The 18,143-nt window shown below is 45.4% G+C and overlaps 1 protein-coding gene across 1 annotated transcript in view; it reads left to right on the top strand.

Annotated features, from left to right (window-relative positions):
- The window catches only part of LOC144682449 (relaxin receptor 1-like), a 241,886-nt gene extending 232,272 nt beyond the window's left edge, over positions 1-9,614 (top strand). Inside the window, exon 18 of the mRNA XM_078544852.1 lies at positions 8,854-9,614. Within this exon, the coding sequence (XP_078400978.1) occupies positions 8,854-9,101 (248 nt within the window). The 3' untranslated portion in view covers positions 9,102-9,614. The remainder of the gene's footprint in view (positions 1-8,853) is intronic.
- The last annotated feature ends 8,529 nt before the right edge of the window (positions 9,615-18,143 follow it).

Genomic DNA, 18,143 nt, shown 5'->3' with positions numbered 1-18,143 from the left:
GCACTAAATGTCATTGCTATTGTATAAGTTCCGATCTGCTCTTTGAATTAGACTGCCTGTCCTAGTTTGATACCACCTGCAAGTTTGAATACTTTTCATTGAGTTTGAAAATCCAGATCATTTATGTATATTAGGAATAGTCCATATGTTGATATAGACCATGCAAGGAAGATACTACTCATAGAATGGCATGACAGCCATTTTAAGGGGAATATTAAAAATAAGATTCAGGCACTGTACCTCATGTACCATTTAGCCATTAGGATAGTCATATGTGACAATTTTTCAGTTATCTTCACAGCAAACAAGCCTGTAGAATTGAAGGGATCGATCCTTCTGCTCTATGTGGTTCATTGTTGATGAAGCCAGGTACTCTTCAGGAAAGATTGTTGTCAAATTTGGCAAATGCAGGCTGGAACATTTCCATTTTGATATTACATTGGTCCCCTGTGGCTAACTGGACAGATCCAGAGCTATAAACATTCAGACTGTTGTGATCTTCATCTGTACCAAGAACTGTCTTTGGCCAGTTGACAGTGGCTTGAAGTGTTCTTTCAAAATGTTAGACAGGTGGTCTATCAGTTCTTTGAAGAATTGCAGGTCTGCTAAAAAGTTTCCTTACAAATGCGGTACCTGTATGTATTTTGGGGAGAGGTAATAGTGAATGAGTGGTTGTTTTCTGCCACGATGCCTCACTCTATAGCCTTTTGCTTTTGCTGCTTCTTCCATTATAATAGGGTACACAGGTGTGCTCATAGGATATTTTATACTTGCTACTCAGACATTCTGACATGTTGGGAGATTCAGGGTCTGAAATGTCTAGGATGCAGTGGGATTAACAGTACCGTAGTAATGTATATAACAGGTCTCACTGAGATGATATTTTTAAAAATTGCTAGCAAGCTCCTAAACTTTTTTTATTTTTTCGCAGTATGTGAATGAAGGTCAGCATTTATTGATCATCCCTAATTGCTCTTGAGAAGATGGTGCCGGGACATCTTCTTGAACCATTGCAGTTGCAGAGGAAACAGTAGCTCAGTGGTAATGTCACTGGGCTAATAATCCAGAGGCCCAGGCGAATGTATTCAAATCCTACCACAACAGCAGGTGGAATTTGAATTCAGTTAATAAATCTAGAATATAAAGCTAGTCTCAATAATGGTGACCATGAAACTATCATTAATTGTTGTAAAAATCCATTGGGTTCACTAGGGAAGGAAATCTACCATCCTTGCCTGGCCTATATGTGACTCCAAACCCGCAGCAATGTGGTTTACTCTTAATTGCTCTCTGAAATGACCTAGCAAGGGCAGTTAGGGATGGGCAACAAATGCTGGCCTTGCGAGTGAAGCCCACATCCCATGAAAGAATAAAGAAAAAAATCCAAATGGTGTAGTAACACCTACAGTGTTGTTTGGAAGAGAGTTCCAGCATTTTGGCTCAGCAACAGCGAAGGAATAGTGATATAGTTCCAAGTCAGGATGGTGTGTGGCTTGGAGGGGAACTTCCAGATGGTAGTGTTCCCATGGATCTGCTGCCCTTGTCCTCCTGGGCGGTAGAGGTCATGGGTTTGGAAGGTGCTGTTGAATGAGGCCTGCTGAGTTGCTGCAGTGCTCCTTGTATAGGAGACACACTGCTGCCACTATTTGTCGGTGGTGGAGGGAGTGAATGTTTAAGGTGGTGGGTAGGCTGCCAACTAAGCAACTTTGCCCTGGAGACAAAGAAACCCAGAAAAACGTTTGTGGATACTTTGATGCTCAAACATCACAAGTACATCAGATCAAGGGGCGGAATCTGTGCCTCTTATATCCAGGTGTAAGTCTATACCAGCATATTGGGTGACATTAAAGCAAGAAATCCGTGCCAGCTACATCATTCAATGGGGGAGAAGCTGTGGAAGTGTTTTGCTAAGTGGATGGTGTGTGCAGCCACAAAGAGGTAAGGATCTCACATAAGTGTATTTTAAGCATAAAAAGTGGCTGAAATCACTTGCTTTTAAATTTCCTTTCTAAAAATTGTCACTACACACTCTCAGAATATTTATGTCGATAAGCGTGAGGAAATTCCGAGCCTATATTTTCTGACTTATGCAACAGCTTTATTTTTACATGCTATAAAGTTTCTGTGTTCTTTTTAAAAGTTTTGGCTCTGTCATTTCTTTGTCCTAATCCTTTCTTCTTAAACATTACAGTCGTTCTTTGCAGAAAAGTAGCAGATGGCACAAACCTGGTTCTCTATCCTGATATGGCTTCGGAAAGATTTCTATGGCCTGAATCTTTCAGTCGTCGGGTGCACACGATTGGCGGCCCGGGAGCAGATGGGAAATGGACCACCGGCCTCAATCAGCCCCTGGCCGCCATTTCACGCTGGCTGGCCAATTAACAGCCAGCCAGAGTGAAATGCATGTTGAAATGCTCAGCGCTGCCGGGGTGAGGGCGGGAAGAGGGCAGGTGACGATGTAACCAAGGGTGTGGATGAGCGCTTCAAGAGAGCTCCCTGAAGGCAAACATCCGCCCCAGGGAGCTGCAGACCTCCACAAACTAAAGGACATGACAAAAATGTTGCAAAATATGTCCATGCAGCACAATCAAGCACCTGAAAGCATACCTTATAAAAACCAATGCCCAGATATCTCTTTTTTACTTCCCCACAGAGATTTCATCTCACCCTGGATCGAGGTTTGAGTAAAAATGGGAATGCCGCCTGGGAGAATGGCCCTTCCGCCAACCGTAAATGTGGACGGGCCATGGAAAATCACTGTTGATTGCATCGTTAATGGGCTTAGTTGCCCACTCGTTTGTCGGCGGGCGCACTTCCGACTGCTGCGCGCACCTGCCCAAAGAAATATTGCGCAAGCGTGGGATGATGTTGGGACGCTCGCCTGACATCATTTCATGCTATTTCACATCTCTTCAGGTCAGGCACGCGCCTGCCTGCAGGTTGTAAAATTCTGCCCTATGATTATCTAACCAATGTGACTCTTTCATAATGCCATCTTTGTATGATACAGTCCCCATGACTTATAGCAGACATATTGTGCTAAATTGATTTGCCTGTTATATGCATTTAATAGTTTATTATAAAGCTATATTGTTTGTTTCCTTATACAGTACTGCAGATCAATAATTTTCACGCTTTGGTTTCTATGTCACTTAATAAAACTGTCCATTAAACTAAGAAGTTTCACCTTTTTTTGATCATGGAAATGTGGCATCAATGGCAAGGCCAACATTTATTTCCAATCCTTAATTGCCCTTTAGAAGGTGGTGGTGAGCTGCCTTGCTGAATCTCTGCAGTCCGTGTGGTGAAAGTACTCCCAAAGTCCTATATGGTAGGGAGTTCAATTGTCATGTCTTGTGGCTCCCACCAGTTTGAAATAATCATAACTTTAGACACAAATAATGGAGCTTACATTGATCATATTTTTCCAGATCTCTTCATGTTTTGCAGGATACAATGTTGCTTTGGTACTATGACTTTAGTGTAGTAGTGAGTGAAGTGGCATTCTGGATATACATGTATACATATCCATGTCAATAAAGTTCCTAAATCATTTTGGAGAATAGAATAACATAACATCCATGATTTTGACCCAGCAACAATTAAGTCTTACACAATAGTCACTTGTTGCATGCAAAATGTTGCTTTCTATGTGAATAAATGAGGGGAACGGAAGCAGTAAACTCTTGCCATAGAATTATTTAAATCGAGAAGTAACTAAAATACATGTGGTTTTCAAATGACACCTTAGTATGTGAAATTCTTTATTAGAGAATTATTTTTAAAAGTCGAAGACTTGAAAGCTGACCCTGTTCATGCATTTTTGAAGCGCTATGTTCATAATTTCTTCAAATGCCACATGTGTGGTACTGTGGACAAATAGCCTAAGGTGTTGGATTTAAACTCCATTCTTTGTGGGGTGTGTGTTTGAGTCTCACTGCTGACAGAATTTGTAATGCCGTTCGCTTTGCCCATTTGGTCAAAAATCTCTCTGAGTTAGATAGTATTTTATCAGCTAAGTGTATCAAGGGATATGATGCAAAAGCAGAGTTGGGATACAAAACAGCCGTTATCTAATTGAATAGCATAGCAGGCCTGAGGACCTGAATGACCAACTGCTGTTTCAATGTTCCTTAGGATGTCCCAGCTGCCTTCACAGCCAATTGATGACTTTTGAAGTGTAGTCACTGTTGCAATGTTGAGAAATGCAACGGCTAAATTGCACACAGCAAGATCCACAGCTGGCAATGAAATAAATGACCAAGTATCTTGTTTTTGTGATGTTGGTTGAGGTATAAATGTGGCCAAAGTACATCTCTTAATCTCCTTTTAATAGTGCTACAGCACACCTAAGTGGCAAGCAGGGCCTTGATTTAACATCTCATCTACAAGATGGTACCTCCAACACTGTAGGATGACTGCAATAGTAGTCTTTCCCAAATCCAAAGTAGATGATCTCACACTTCCCAAATTGATACCCACCTGCCATGATTTTGTACACTATCTTGGTCTATGTCCCTTTATAATTTCCTTTTCCCATCCATATAATTTATTGTGGAAGTACAATTCTATTCCTCATTTCAAGTTATTAACATATATGGTGTAAAGCTGATATCCCAATACAAGTTCTGGGGAATACCAGTTCAAGTTCAGGGGCTGTCCGGTGTGGAGGTGGGTTGTTTGAAAGGCTCACCTTGATGCTGTGGGACTTAACCCCAGGGCAGAATCATCCCAGAATTGCACTGAGTGCGGTAGTGGGTGAGGAAATTAGCGCTTATCCCTTTAGCTGCAATGGCAGGGGTTTTCGTGCCATAGCATCCCTGCCCCACCTCATTAATTATGCATTTCCATGAAACCCACCAGAATGCAGCCTCCGGTTCGCCAGCCACGATGTGACCTCTCCACTTCCTCAATGCAAGCGCCATAGCTAAACGGGCACAGAGTGCACATTTCACAATGCTTGCAGCGCAGGAGCATTCCACTGAAGAGGTGGCCCCAAAGGCAAAGAAGAGTGATGCCTCACTTGAGTGCCTGCTGGACGTCATGGAGGCCTCTATCCTTGCTCTGGGTGCAGGAAGGGCAGCAACATGACAATGCCAGTTGGGAGGCACTGGAAGCGGTGGTGAGTGTGAACGCAGCCCAGAAGAGGTCAGTCACCCTGTGCCGAAAGAGGATGAATGATTACATCCATTCCACCAGGGTAAGTCAACCATCTCATCACTCTCAACTCACACACTCACAAGCCCATCAAGCATCCACAAGGATCCCACTCACTCTCTCACACACCCTCATACCTCCATCTGGCCCCATCCCCTCTGCTCGCCTCATCCTCATTCCATCCATGGCTCCATTAACTACCCACAAATGCCTGCCATCCTTCTCAACTACCCTGCCATGCATCTTGCTTACACCCTCTGCATTTGTCTTTATGCAGGACAAGATTGCACACAATAAAAGGGAGAGGTCCCAGATGGCAGGGGGTGGATGTGGCAGACATCAAGGCTCTCAGCGACTTTGAAAACAGAGCCTTCATGCTGGTTGGGGATGATGTTGACCATTCCTGCAGTGACAGGTCAGAGGCAAGCACCCAAATGAGGTTCCTGCACCAGATCATCCCCCTGTCAATGCTACTCTGAGTCCACTGTCCTGTTTGTTATGCGGCTGCCATGTACTAATAATCTCCACTTTCTCTATAGGCACGTTCTGCCACAAGCCTGACTCCCCCAGGCAACCTGAACCCCAGCTCCAGCACCGAGAGTACCTCAAATGGGGACCCTGAGGAAAGCACCATAGAAGGCCTGACATTGCACTCACCCACATCCTCCACCTGTGCAGCAACACACACCTTGGTGGGACCTAGATGTAGAGCAGGTTCGGGATCACAATCCGGTGATTACAGCACACAATCTGGTCCACAGCAGGCGGAGACAGGGACATCTGACGTCGCCGGCACTTGGAAGACTGCTGAAGGCAAGGAACCTGCTGAGTCCAAGTCAGATGATGAGCCTTTGAACTTGGTCGAGGCCATTTGTCCCCTTTGCCAAGCCAGCACTCATCCTGTAGCCACTGAGAAGACACACCCACCTTACCACTGGTCTGGTGGGATCAGACTTTCAATATAGCTCCCCTGAAACCAATGTGGCACTGCTACTGAAACCTGACACTGAATCATGTGAGCGCTGCCCAGGACAAGGTAGGTGAACAGTCCTGGGATGGAGGAGTGAAGTGCAGGTCATCATGCGCACATTGCTTATGTAACTTTGTGAAACACTTCGGCGTGGTTGCATGCCAACGTGGCCTCATGGTCCAGTGTGGGGGGATGATTCCAGCAAGCAGGAATTATAATTAGACGCAAATGAATAGAAATGATGATCCCGAAATTTAGGAGTGGGAATTGCGAACTGCCATCGGCAGGAGGAGCGGACAATCGTGAACTGTTTTTACGATGACATAAAACAGACTTTTGTGATCTCACAAGATTTTCCACTCCCAACCACCATGATGCCCACCCCAAACAGGAGCACACAATCCAGGCCCCAGTTATAATAAAAACAGAAAGGCCCTCCAAGGGCCTCATATTCCCTCACACCCACATGCTCCCCATGCCCCACCCATGCATACATAATAAGGCTTGACTTAGAACCTAGAAGTGCAGTAGCCTGTTGAAACACCTGAGCACCAGGGAAAACACAGCTTGATTGACAGCTCTGCTCTCTGATCTATGCTGTCAATTTCACAATATTTATTTGCACAAAATAAAGAGATTTCAAGTGCTTTCAGTTTTGACAAATTGTTACTTTAAAGGGTCTGGACAATTGTCACAGTTATTATACTGTAATAAAAAGGAGTTTTTTTGAGAAAGTGGAAAGTCATCAATGAATGACTGTTCTTTAAAGTTTTTTTTTAACACATACTACTGTCCCTATAGGGTTTATTGCTCCTCCTATACAGTGTATTGTGGGTGAATAGGCATGGAAGTGCCAGAACTTGGCAAGGGGGCATGAAAGGCCATAGGGGTTATTTGGGGGGAGCCTACCTTGACACAGGGCCATGAGGTGCCATAATGGGTGGACAGCAGCATAACTTGGCAATGGGGGGCATGACAAGGGCCTTTTGAACATACCTTTCAATAGGTTCCCTCATACAGACTATGGTTCACGACATATCTGAGATGCTGTTAACCACGACTTTTTGAAAAGCTGGTCCAACCCCATGAAAATGGCAGAGGCTAGGTCATGCCTACCCTCCCAATGGAACCAGCCAGGTCAGAATTGCAGGGTGTGGGCTCACAACCTGAACCAGCCCGCACCATTAAAAGGAACTCCCAAAAATTAGAAACCCCAGGAATGGGGCTGGGAATCCCGGAAACAGGACCTCCTAACTCTGCGAAAATCCAGCCCCTTATCTTTGATTCCTATCTCCCAAATGATTACCAACCCAAATCTCAAGGTTATCTCTAATTCCATGCACCCTCATTTTGTTGCTAGTCTGTTGCACGGAACTTTACCAAATGTCTTCTGGAAGTCCATATAGAAAACATTCATAGAAACTCTCCTTTCCACCATACTGGGGGTGATCACTTCAAAAAATTCAGTTAGGTTATTCAGAACCTTCACATATCTATGCTGACTCTTTTCTATCAACTGATACTTGTCCAAGTGCTTAGTCACTTGTCTCTGATAATATACTCCAGTAGCTTCCCCACAATAGATGTTAAACAGATGTCTGACATGATTTCTCTCTCCCTCCCTTCTTAAAAAATAAATGGCATTTGAAATTTTCCAATCCAAAACCACCGCTCCTGAAACCAGAGAGCTTTGGAAAATTTTGACTAATGCACCTGCAATTTCCTTTCCTGTTTAATACCCTGAGATTGCAAAAGGGGCAATATAAATACAAGTTCTTTCTTTAAAAGTCATTAAGCATTACAAAGTACACTGGAGCCACTTGCTAGTATGGAATGGTATTACTAAATATTAATTGGAATCACACCATGAAACTATGTCAACAAATTGATACAAATAGTTTTCTGTCCTCGAGTAAAACTCCATTTTTAAAGTAGGATTTCATACATGACATAAGGTGGAATTTTCTGGTCCCGCCGAAAGTCAATGGAATTTTGGCTGAGCCACTGAATCTTCCACAGCAAGTCCTGCCATGACAGACCTGGAAAATCCCGGCCATAGCCTTTTAATCAACATTTTGCTTCAAGCAAAAAATATAAATGTGCCTTTGGATTGGATTTTTAAAGAAATTAGAGGATGATTTACAGCTTTTCTTTGTATCAATATTTGCAATATTTCGATCATTTTCTATATTTTTTGAATTAAAAGCAGTGCCAGCCATGGTTCAGTGAGTAGCACACTTACCTCTGAGTTAGAAAATTGTGGTTTCAAGCTCCACTCCAGAGACTTAAGCACAAGAATCTAGGCTGACACTTAGTGAATACTGCAATGTTGGAGGTGCCGTCTTTTGGATAAGACATTAAACTGAGGCCCAATCTACCCTCTCAAGTAGAAGTAAAATATCCCAAGGCACAATTTCAAGAGGAAAGGGGATTATCCCTAGTATCCTGGCTAATATTTATTCCTCAATCAGCAGCACAAAAATAGATTATCTGGTTATTATCACATTGTTGTTCTTTGGAGCTTGATGTGTGCAGATTGGCTGCTAAAATTCCTACAACAGTGACTACACTTCAAAAGTACTTAATTGGCTGTAAAGTGCTTTGGAATGCCCCGAGGTAGTGAAAAGTGCTATATAAATGCAACTCTTTCTTTTTTTAGTATTTTAGTCCACCAATATTGATAAAAATATAAACATACTCTTATTTGTGTTTTCTTGATTTTTCAGGAACAATTACATCGTGGGTAGTTATTTTCATACTCCCAATAAATAGTGCATTGAACCCAATTCTCTACACACTCACAACCAGTTTCTTCAGAGAAAAGATGAAACAATTTCTGTGCAAACATCAAAAAAATAATGGAAAAAACATGTGGACAGAGAGTTCTTCAAGACTGTCGACTTCATCAATTAAACTTGGATTTTTAAAGAGGATATCTGCTGTAGAAAATATGATGAATTCAAGGCATCGCTGACACTGCAGAACATTAACATCAAGTATGGAAGCATCATTTACAAGGAAAGGACAAATTAGTTTATTAAGGGGATCACTGAATACAGTAATTGTTGCCGTATTTTGAGAGTGCCTTCATTACGACGTTTCAAAACCTGCAGAATTTGAAGATGGCAAGCGTTTTCGCTAGTTATGTAGCAGTTACTACGTGAAAATGGTTTCTTTAAAGTTATAATACAATGTTGGAGATTGATACTATTTTCTTCTCTTTTCTATAGAAACAACAATAATTTTAAATTCAATTTGACTGTGTTTTATTTTGTGAAATTCTTGATAAAATGAATAGTCAGTGAAAAAGAATGGGAAGCCTGTTCTACAGTTATTCAATTGTGATATGTTACACCTAATGTTTTGTTTGTACCCTTTTGAGCACCGACAGCTCTGAAGAATTACAGGGTCTCTCAGCTAGCCAATTTTTTTTAGATTTTTAGTGTAGAAACAAACACTGGTCTTACATAATAAAGCCACCCAAATGTCTGGCATAACTTTCAGTTTGTAATCTTTACCATGCTCTGCCAAAATAAACACTAACTGTAAACATTTTAAAAATTCTGATCACCCTTCCTTTCTTTTTTTATTATTCTCCAGGCTTTCCCATTCTCTTTTATTTATACTTCATCTTATTATTCTATGCCTTTTTTATTTCCTAAAAACAACACTCAAAACACCGAGATAGATAGGTTCTTGATTGGTAAGGGGATCAAAGGTTATGGGGAGAAGACGGGAGAATGGGGTTGAGAAACTTATCAACCATGATTGAATAGCGGAGCAAACTCAATGGGCCGAATGGCCTAATTTCTGCTCCTATGTCTTGTGGTCTAACACACATTTATTTAGTTTCCTTTACCTGCTGGGTGTCAGTTTTATAGATAAGAGCCATATGGAAATAAGTAGCATCAAATGTCCCTCATGGTTGTTTTGATAGACAATTGAGTTTCTGGCATGCTTTGTGTTTAAAAGCTTCAAATTAAAAAGCACAACCATATCACAAATGATTTCATCTGTTGTATAGCAATCTAATGGTGAAGAATTAAAAAAATCTTGTTGCAAGGATTTCTTGATTATTATCAAATGATTTTTGCATTTGCAATATTTCTTTTCAAAGGGATATTGATTCCAATTTTTTTTATGGGAGTTATTTTGGCGTCTGCTTCAAGTCTGGTGGAATGCAGTTGGAACACCCAGAAAAAATATTAGAGACTTGGTTGTTTAGATTGCCATCGTTCTCAGGAGGTTCCTCATATCCCATACACCACTTACAAGGCAAATGATAGCCAGGGATGGGTGCTCACTATGTCTGGTTCGCTGCATGCTCTGATATGTACTGGCCTCCAGAAGGGTACATGTGGTCCTACTGGTAGACCCTCCAAAGAAATAGCAGGTAAGATTTTGAAGATCAGCCCACAAGCTCGAGAGGCATTGTGGAACTTTAAAGTCCATTGAAAAGGGGATATTGCAGCTTTAATGGTTTAATTTAAACTAGGCACTTGACCAATTCATCTGGAGATACATTACTTGCAACAAACTATGCTTAAACATTACTGATGTACTCAGTGGAGATCAATAAATGGTTGGCTTTGAGATAATATTCCAGTCACATAATTACCAGCCGTTATGCAGAAAATATATAATTACACAAATATTCTAGGCTGAATGTTGCGGCAAAGCCTGAGATCCCACCACCTGGATTGGAAGTGAAAGCTGTTGCCCGTGGTAGGGGGCAGGCTGAGATTTGGTATTTTGTGGCTGCTGGCCAATTAATTGCCAGGAGGCAGAGGAAGTGTCCAGTAAGGCAGCGATGATGGCTAAGCAGTGAGGCCATATCCATGGAAGTGCTAGCACCATATTTAGAGTGATCCATCATAAAGAAGCTTGAGTGGAGGACCTGAGAAAGAAGGCCTTTCAAGCATAGGCAGAGTGATGATCTCAGGTGGTCTCATGGTTTAATGCTGCTTCCCTGCAGGTTCTCCCCTAGGCTACTCAGGAAAGGCGACAGGTGCTCTTCCCCAAGGAGGTGACTGGTAGAACGCCCGCCAAACCAAACAAGCCTGGACAGAGATCACAGAGGAAGTGAGCTGCCATGGAGTCATCCCTCAACCTTGGCTGCAAGCACTCCGCCAAGATGACTGCGCAATATATTGCTTTCTTTAACGGTTTACACGTGACTACACATGAGGGTAAGCTTGCTGGAAAAGAAATGCCCATTCAGTGATTGTCAATGGGGCCAGACAGCAGGATTGCCTGGCGTAGGCAGGTCAACATCTCGGTGAATGGCCCCGGTCTGTCAGAGTTGAATCCTGCACTGGCACTTCTGAGTGGCTGCATGTAGGAGGCATTCCTCTGGACCATCTTGGCTAATCAGGCAGCAACCAGCATTGGTATTGTGCTTTTAAGTGTTGCAGGAGAAGACTGCCCGCAATATGAAGGAAAGGGTGAAGACTGGCAGTGGCAACCCATTCCTCGCAATCCTGACACATGGAGGAGGAAGCTTTAGAACTTGGAGGACAGTATGAGCCATTCCATCGCAAATGGTGAGACAGGGGTGAGATACGGGAGAGTGAGTGGCCGAATGGATGGGCACAAGACAGCCTCTGGTGAACATGAAGCATTGTGCTCTTGTGTCTACCAGAGGTCACATGGAGCTCCACACTAAGCGCAGTCTGAAGATGTGATGGAATACGCATCACCCTCAAATTAATCTTCTGTGTCACACAGGTCAGAGACAACAGCAGACAGCTCTAGACACTGGGAGACAGCTGTTCACCTCTGAGGAGGAAGAGGGAGCTTTAGAGGGCACATTATCATATCAGTCACCCACACCCTCCAGCAGTGCATACACTCTCACATTCATGGGTATCTGCTAGTGAGTAAATCTGGGATAACCATTTAGTGAGGACACCGCAGGCATGCCCAAGCAGCTGATTGAGGCTCTGATAGCTGAGGCCACTGGTACTCGGAGAACTGTGTGAGGGTCTGGCAATGCTGAGCCTCAGGTTGATGACATGCCTTTTGAGTGGTCAGCAAGGCAGCAGATACTGGAGCTACAGTGTGAGGTGAGAGGACATCTGACAAAGCCTCAAGCGGCTGTGTGCTCCCTGACATGGTTGATGGAGCAGTCTATCCAATCCATGAGTCCCACCATGGGGGCAATCCTCCTATATCGGCACTACATTTGGTGTTGGGTGGGAAAAACGATGATTTACCCACCGGCCGCAATGGCAGCCTCTCATGCCATATTGTCCCAATCCCACCACATTAATTATGCATTCCTGGGAAACACGCTGTTTCAATGGCAGGCAGCCACGCACACACCTCTCTATTCTTCCAGCCTATTACTGCTGCTTAGAAGACATGGCATCGAAAGGCAAGAAGACTGCAGCCCTCAGGTTTAACGACGCATCCATCAAGTGCCTTTTGGATGCTGTGGAGTGCCATTGTGATATTCTCTACCCCCGCTCTGGGTACATGATGGGTAGCAACATCACCAATCGGGCTTGGAAGGCAGTGGCAGCTGTGGTCATCACAAAAGCCCTCCAAAAGAGGACTGCCAGCCAGTGCCGAAAAAGGATTAATGATCTCATCTGATCCACCAGGATAACTCACTCTCACTCAACTCACACACTCACAAACCCATCACACATCCACAACTCACACACTCACAAGCCCATCACACATCCACAAGGATCTCACTCACTGCCAGTTCAAGGGACATCACACACACCTTCATTGTCTTCAACCCGTATGTGGGACCACTCACCACCCACTCATGCCAGGCATACTTATCATCTGGCTTGGCAGCTGTCCTGCTTACACTCTCTCAATCTCTATTCATGCAAGGCAAGCTGGCACACAACAAGAGGAAGAGGTCGCAGAATGGTGGAGGAATGCCTAAAATCAAGGTCCTCACAGACTTTGAAAATAGAGCCATCCAGCTGCCGGCAATGATTTGGACCATTCCTGTGTTGAACGTGAGGTCGGTGGTGCTCTACCAAGTGAGGATCCAGCAGTACAACATCCATCAGACAACAAGATAAAAGCCAAAAACTGCGGATGCTGGAAATCCAAAACAAAAACAAAAATACCTGGAAAAACTCAGCAGGTCTGACAGCATCTGCGGAGAGGAATACAGTTAACATTCCGAGTCCGAATGACTCTTCCTCAGAACTAAGGAAAAATAGAAAAGAGGTGAAATATAAGCTGGTTTAAGGGGGGGTGGGACAAGTAGAGCTGGATAAAGGGCCAGTGATAGGTGAAGATTGCCAAAAAATGTCATAGACAAAAGGACAAAGAGGTGTTGACGGAGGTGATATTAGCTAAGAAATGTGCTAATGGTGACATTAAGGGTAGAAAGCAGGACGAGCAAGGTACAGATAGCCCCAGTGGGGGTGGGGTGGGGGGAAGGGATCGAAATAGGCTGAAAGGTAGAGATAAAACAATGGATGGAAATACATTTAAAAATAATGGAAATAGGTGGGAAAAGAAAAATATATAAAAATTATTGGAAAAGGGGGGGATCGGAAAGGGGGTGAGGATGGAAGAGAGAGTTCATGATCTAAAGTTGTTGAACTCAATATTCAGTCCAGAAGGCTGTAAAGTGCCTAGTCAGAACAGCAGCTCACCTTCTGACTAGGCACTTTACAGCCTTCCGGACTGAATATTGAGTTCAACAACTATAGATCATGAACTCTCTCCTCCATTCCCACCCCCTTTCCGATCCCCCTTTTTCCAATAATTTATATATATTTTTCTTTTCCCACCTATTTCCATTATTTTTAAATTTATTTCCATCCATTGTTTTATCTCTACCTTTTAGCCTATTTCGATCCCTTCCCCCCACCTCACCCTCACTAGGGCTATCTGTACCTTGCTCGTCCTGCTTTCTATCCTTAATGTCACCATTAGCACATTTCTTAGCTAATATCACCACCGTCAACACCTCTTTGTCCTTTTGTCTATGACATCTTTTGGCAATCTCCACCTATCACTGGCCCTCTATCCAGCTCTACCTGTCCCCCGCCCCACCCCCCCCACCCCTTAAACCACCTTATATTTCACCTCTTTTCTATTTTTCCTTCGTTCTGATGAAGAGTCATTCAGACTCGAAACGTTAACTGTATTCCTCTCCGCAGATGCTGTCAGACCTGCTGAGTTTTTCCAGGTATTTTTGTTTGTGTATTCATCAGACAACCTTGCTGTGAGAGGTGTCCTGATTCACAAATTATCTCTCCTTGCTTTCACAGGCACATCTGCCAAACTGCCAATGGAGTCCACAAACCAGGGCCTCCAGTCAAGCCCCAAAGAAACGTCGGAAGAGAAATTTGAAGGCACCTTCACTGAAGACCCATCACAGCACTCACCCACACCCTCCACCAGCACAGAGACACACACTTCAGTTGGACCTAGCTTTAAAGTAGCCTCAGGAGCACATGGCACTGCCTGATTCACAGCAGGCGGTGGCAGGGACTTCCCAGGCCTCCAGCATTCTGAGGGCTGCTGGAGACCAGTAATCCGCTGAGTCTGAATCAGATGGCGAGCCTCTGGGCTTGGCCATACCTCAGATGCTGGAGCTGCAAAGGCAAGCTCGGGAACATCAGGAAGGGATATCTGCTGCACTCCTCAGATGGCAAGGCATGAATGAGGAGTCCGTCCGCCTTCAGGCTGAGGTGATATCCAATGCACAGAGGTCAACACTGGTAGGATGGTGGCCACCATGGAGGCCGCCAGGGAAGCAGTGGCACGGGCTGAACTCAATCGCTGATGCCATAGTTGGCCTCCAACAATGTGTATGCGAGAGGGGTGTGGGGCAGCCTGATCTCACTCCAGCTACCCCTTCTCCTCACTGAGTCAGCCTGGGGCCTTTGGGCAGCCATAGGGAGGAGGATCAACAGGTGTACACCCGGGGCCATCCACCCAGGTGACTCCGGGAGTGTCCGGCACATCTAAATTCCATCTTCTTGTGAACCCAGCAGCTCCAGCTCCACAGGCCGAGGAGGGTGCCACTGCCATGTAGCAGAACCCCGAAAGCTGGCTGGGCCCCTGCAGGTCTCAGCACCTTCAGAGGACGCCCGCTAAGGCCATCACAAGCAGGTGTAGCAGTCAGCAGGCTGCCTCGACCTCCCTTGTGGATGTCCAGAGAGCACCAAGGCAGGGTTAGAAGATTTAGTTGCACAGCATGGGCACAGGTGTTAATCACTAGTATATAATATTCACTATTGTAAATAAACTCCCAAGAATGCCTCCCTGCCTATGGCTCCTTGTTCTGATGAGCAGTGTTCCTGTCACTCAGATGTCAAATCTTGGTTCCTGCACAAGATAAAGGCAGGCACCTCAGTCCAGGGCCTCTTCCCTATGCTTTGTGCAGCCTTCAGACCAAAGTGATGGTCTGGCCTCACACTCCCTGGACACATCACTGATGCCCAAACCTCAATGGTGCTTGTCATTGCTGCCAGAATGTTGTGGGCAGGCATCACAGAATTCCATTATTCTCTCTGTGTGCTCTCAGCACCTTTAAGGTGGGGCTGACCCCCTTCCTGTCAGCATATGTGACCAGTGACACTGTGCTCCTGAAGGCTGACAAAGGATCAAGGTACATTTAAAGTTTCACAGCCGGGTCTCCATGATATGACACTGATCAAAGAGCACAAGCGAGCTGCCCTCGGCCAGACAGGAGTCAGACATTCACAAAGGCTATGTGAAGATGTATGTAGTGTCCTTACAGCATATCATCATCATCCACCTATTAAGGCCTCCAGTTGCCATAAGCCAGACTGGAGTCAAACACTCACAGATGCAATGTGAGGATCTATGGTGTCTCCTCACTGTATGTTGTCATTATCCTCCACAAATCTAGCAGCTATGAGAGCCTCCTGAGCACGCCTGCCTCATCTGGCCAGTGCGAGGGCCTCATCGCCACCACTATCGCCTTTGAGGACCTCCTCATCCTCATCCCCGTCAGTGTCCTCCTCATTGGAGGAGACCTCCAGCTCCTCCATCTCCTCAGCCAGCTCCTCTCCCTGTTGCAGCGCCAGGTTGTAAAGGTCGCAGCAAATGAAGATGATGCGTGACACTGTCTGCGGACTGTATTGCAAGGCTCCACTAGACCGGTCCAGGCACTGGAAACTCATTTTCAGAATCCCAATGATTTGCTCCACCAAGGTGCAGCATGAGCCTCATTATACCTTTGCTCTGTTGCAGTCTGAAGCCGCTGCACAGTGTCATCAGGCACGTCCTCTGGAGGTAGCCCTTGTCCCCTAAAAGCCATCCCTGCAGCCTCTGTGGACCCTGGAAAATGTCAGGGATCTGTGACCGACTGAGAATGTAGCAGTCATGGTCACTCCTGGAAACTGAGCGCACACCTGCAGGATGCATTTGTGGCGGTCGCATACCAGCTGCACATTCAGCAAAAGGAAGCCCTTTGCGTTGACATAGTTGACCCCTTGTTGCCACAGAGATCTGAGCTCCACGTGAAAGCAGTTGATGGAACCCTGCACCTGTGGGAAACCTGAGATCTGGGCAAATCCAATCGCTCTTGCATCCTGGCTTTTTTGATCCCGGGCGAAATGCACAAAGTTGTGTGCATTTACGAAGATGGCGCCTGTGACCTCATGGATGTACTTGTGGGTGAAGGCTTGCGCTATCACACAGAAGTCACATGTGGAGCTCTGATAGGAGCCACTGGCATAAAAATTGAGTGCCACAGTCACTTTCATGGCAACTGGCACTTGGCAACTGGCAGGATGCCTTCCATGTCCACGTGGCACCAAATCCTGCAGCAGCTGGCATATGTGACTGACCAGTTCCTTAGACATGCGCAGTCTTCAGCGACACTGATTCTAGGTCATCTGCAGGAATGGTGTCTATGGACCCTGAGTCTAGCTAGGCACCAGCCAGCGATGGCTCACTGTGGCTCTTCAGCGGAGTGTGCGGGAGCCCCAATCGCCCCCTTTTCCAAAGGGTGCTGCTCCTCCCTCTCTGCAGCAAGGCACCTCCGTCGTTGTCTTTGCCATCGTCTCCGCTCTCTGTATGCCACGAGACATACAGCTAGGTCCATGATCCTGATGTACTCCTGCAGGATGAAAGAGAGAGACACATGGGTTAGCTTGGATGTTCCAAGAACCTCTCCTGGTTAAGTCTTAAGGCCCCTTAACACATCCAGGAGTGTGCTGGCCACCGCTTGGATGGCCAGAGTTTAGTGTGCTGCATGGCTTCCCGAAACCCCACCCACCTCTGCCCCATTTCATGTGACCAATTGGCAGCAGCTTTGCCCATTGGACTGCATGCTGTGCTCTCAGCTCAGGCCCAGGCATTCTCCTAACCCACGCTGCAAGGCTGCAATGTTAGTTTGAACCATGGGGGAAACTGGTCCAAACCGGGATGATGACTTTGCAAGGGGTTGTGAGCACCTCCACCAGTGACTGCTCCATGGCCAGCTTTTGCAAGAAGATTGTACAACATGCACAGTAGTCGAACTGTTCGGCAGTCCACTAAAACACTCATTAGTTTGCATGGGATGAAAATCTCTGGAGCACTTGGTGGCACTTTCATGTCTCTGTGCTGCTTCAGTGGGCAGATAAGCTAGAGCACCAACTCTTACATGTGCTTTTACATTATCCTCCCCTAATGCTGCCAGCTGAGGTAGAAGCAGGCTGCCGACCTTGCTGCCCCATGGCTTTGGATGACCTTGGCCATCATCCTCTAATTGACCAAGGCCTGGAGGGCCCTGGAACATTGAGGGTCTCCTGCACAAGTTCAGGAGCTTCCTCTGTCATCACAGGTAAGTGAGGTGTCGTGACACTGAAGACGTTGAGGAGCCGCTATCCACAGATAGATTAGGCAGCTCTTTCAAGGCATATCTATACCTCCTTGCTCACCTGAGAAATTAGGGGACCTAGTGGCCCCCCCAACCCCTGCACAAAATGCATGAAGTTGGTGATGGCATATGGGTCCGTGCTCACCATCGGCATCGATAAGGTGGTTTGTTAGGTATGGCTCTCCATGAGGGTCG

The sequence above is a fragment of the Cetorhinus maximus genome, chromosome 7, assembly GCF_964194155.1.
Source record: "Cetorhinus maximus chromosome 7, sCetMax3.hap1.1, whole genome shotgun sequence".
NCBI lineage: Eukaryota > Metazoa > Chordata > Chondrichthyes > Lamniformes > Cetorhinidae > Cetorhinus > Cetorhinus maximus.
This window is presented reverse-complemented; position numbering and strand designations above follow the sequence as displayed.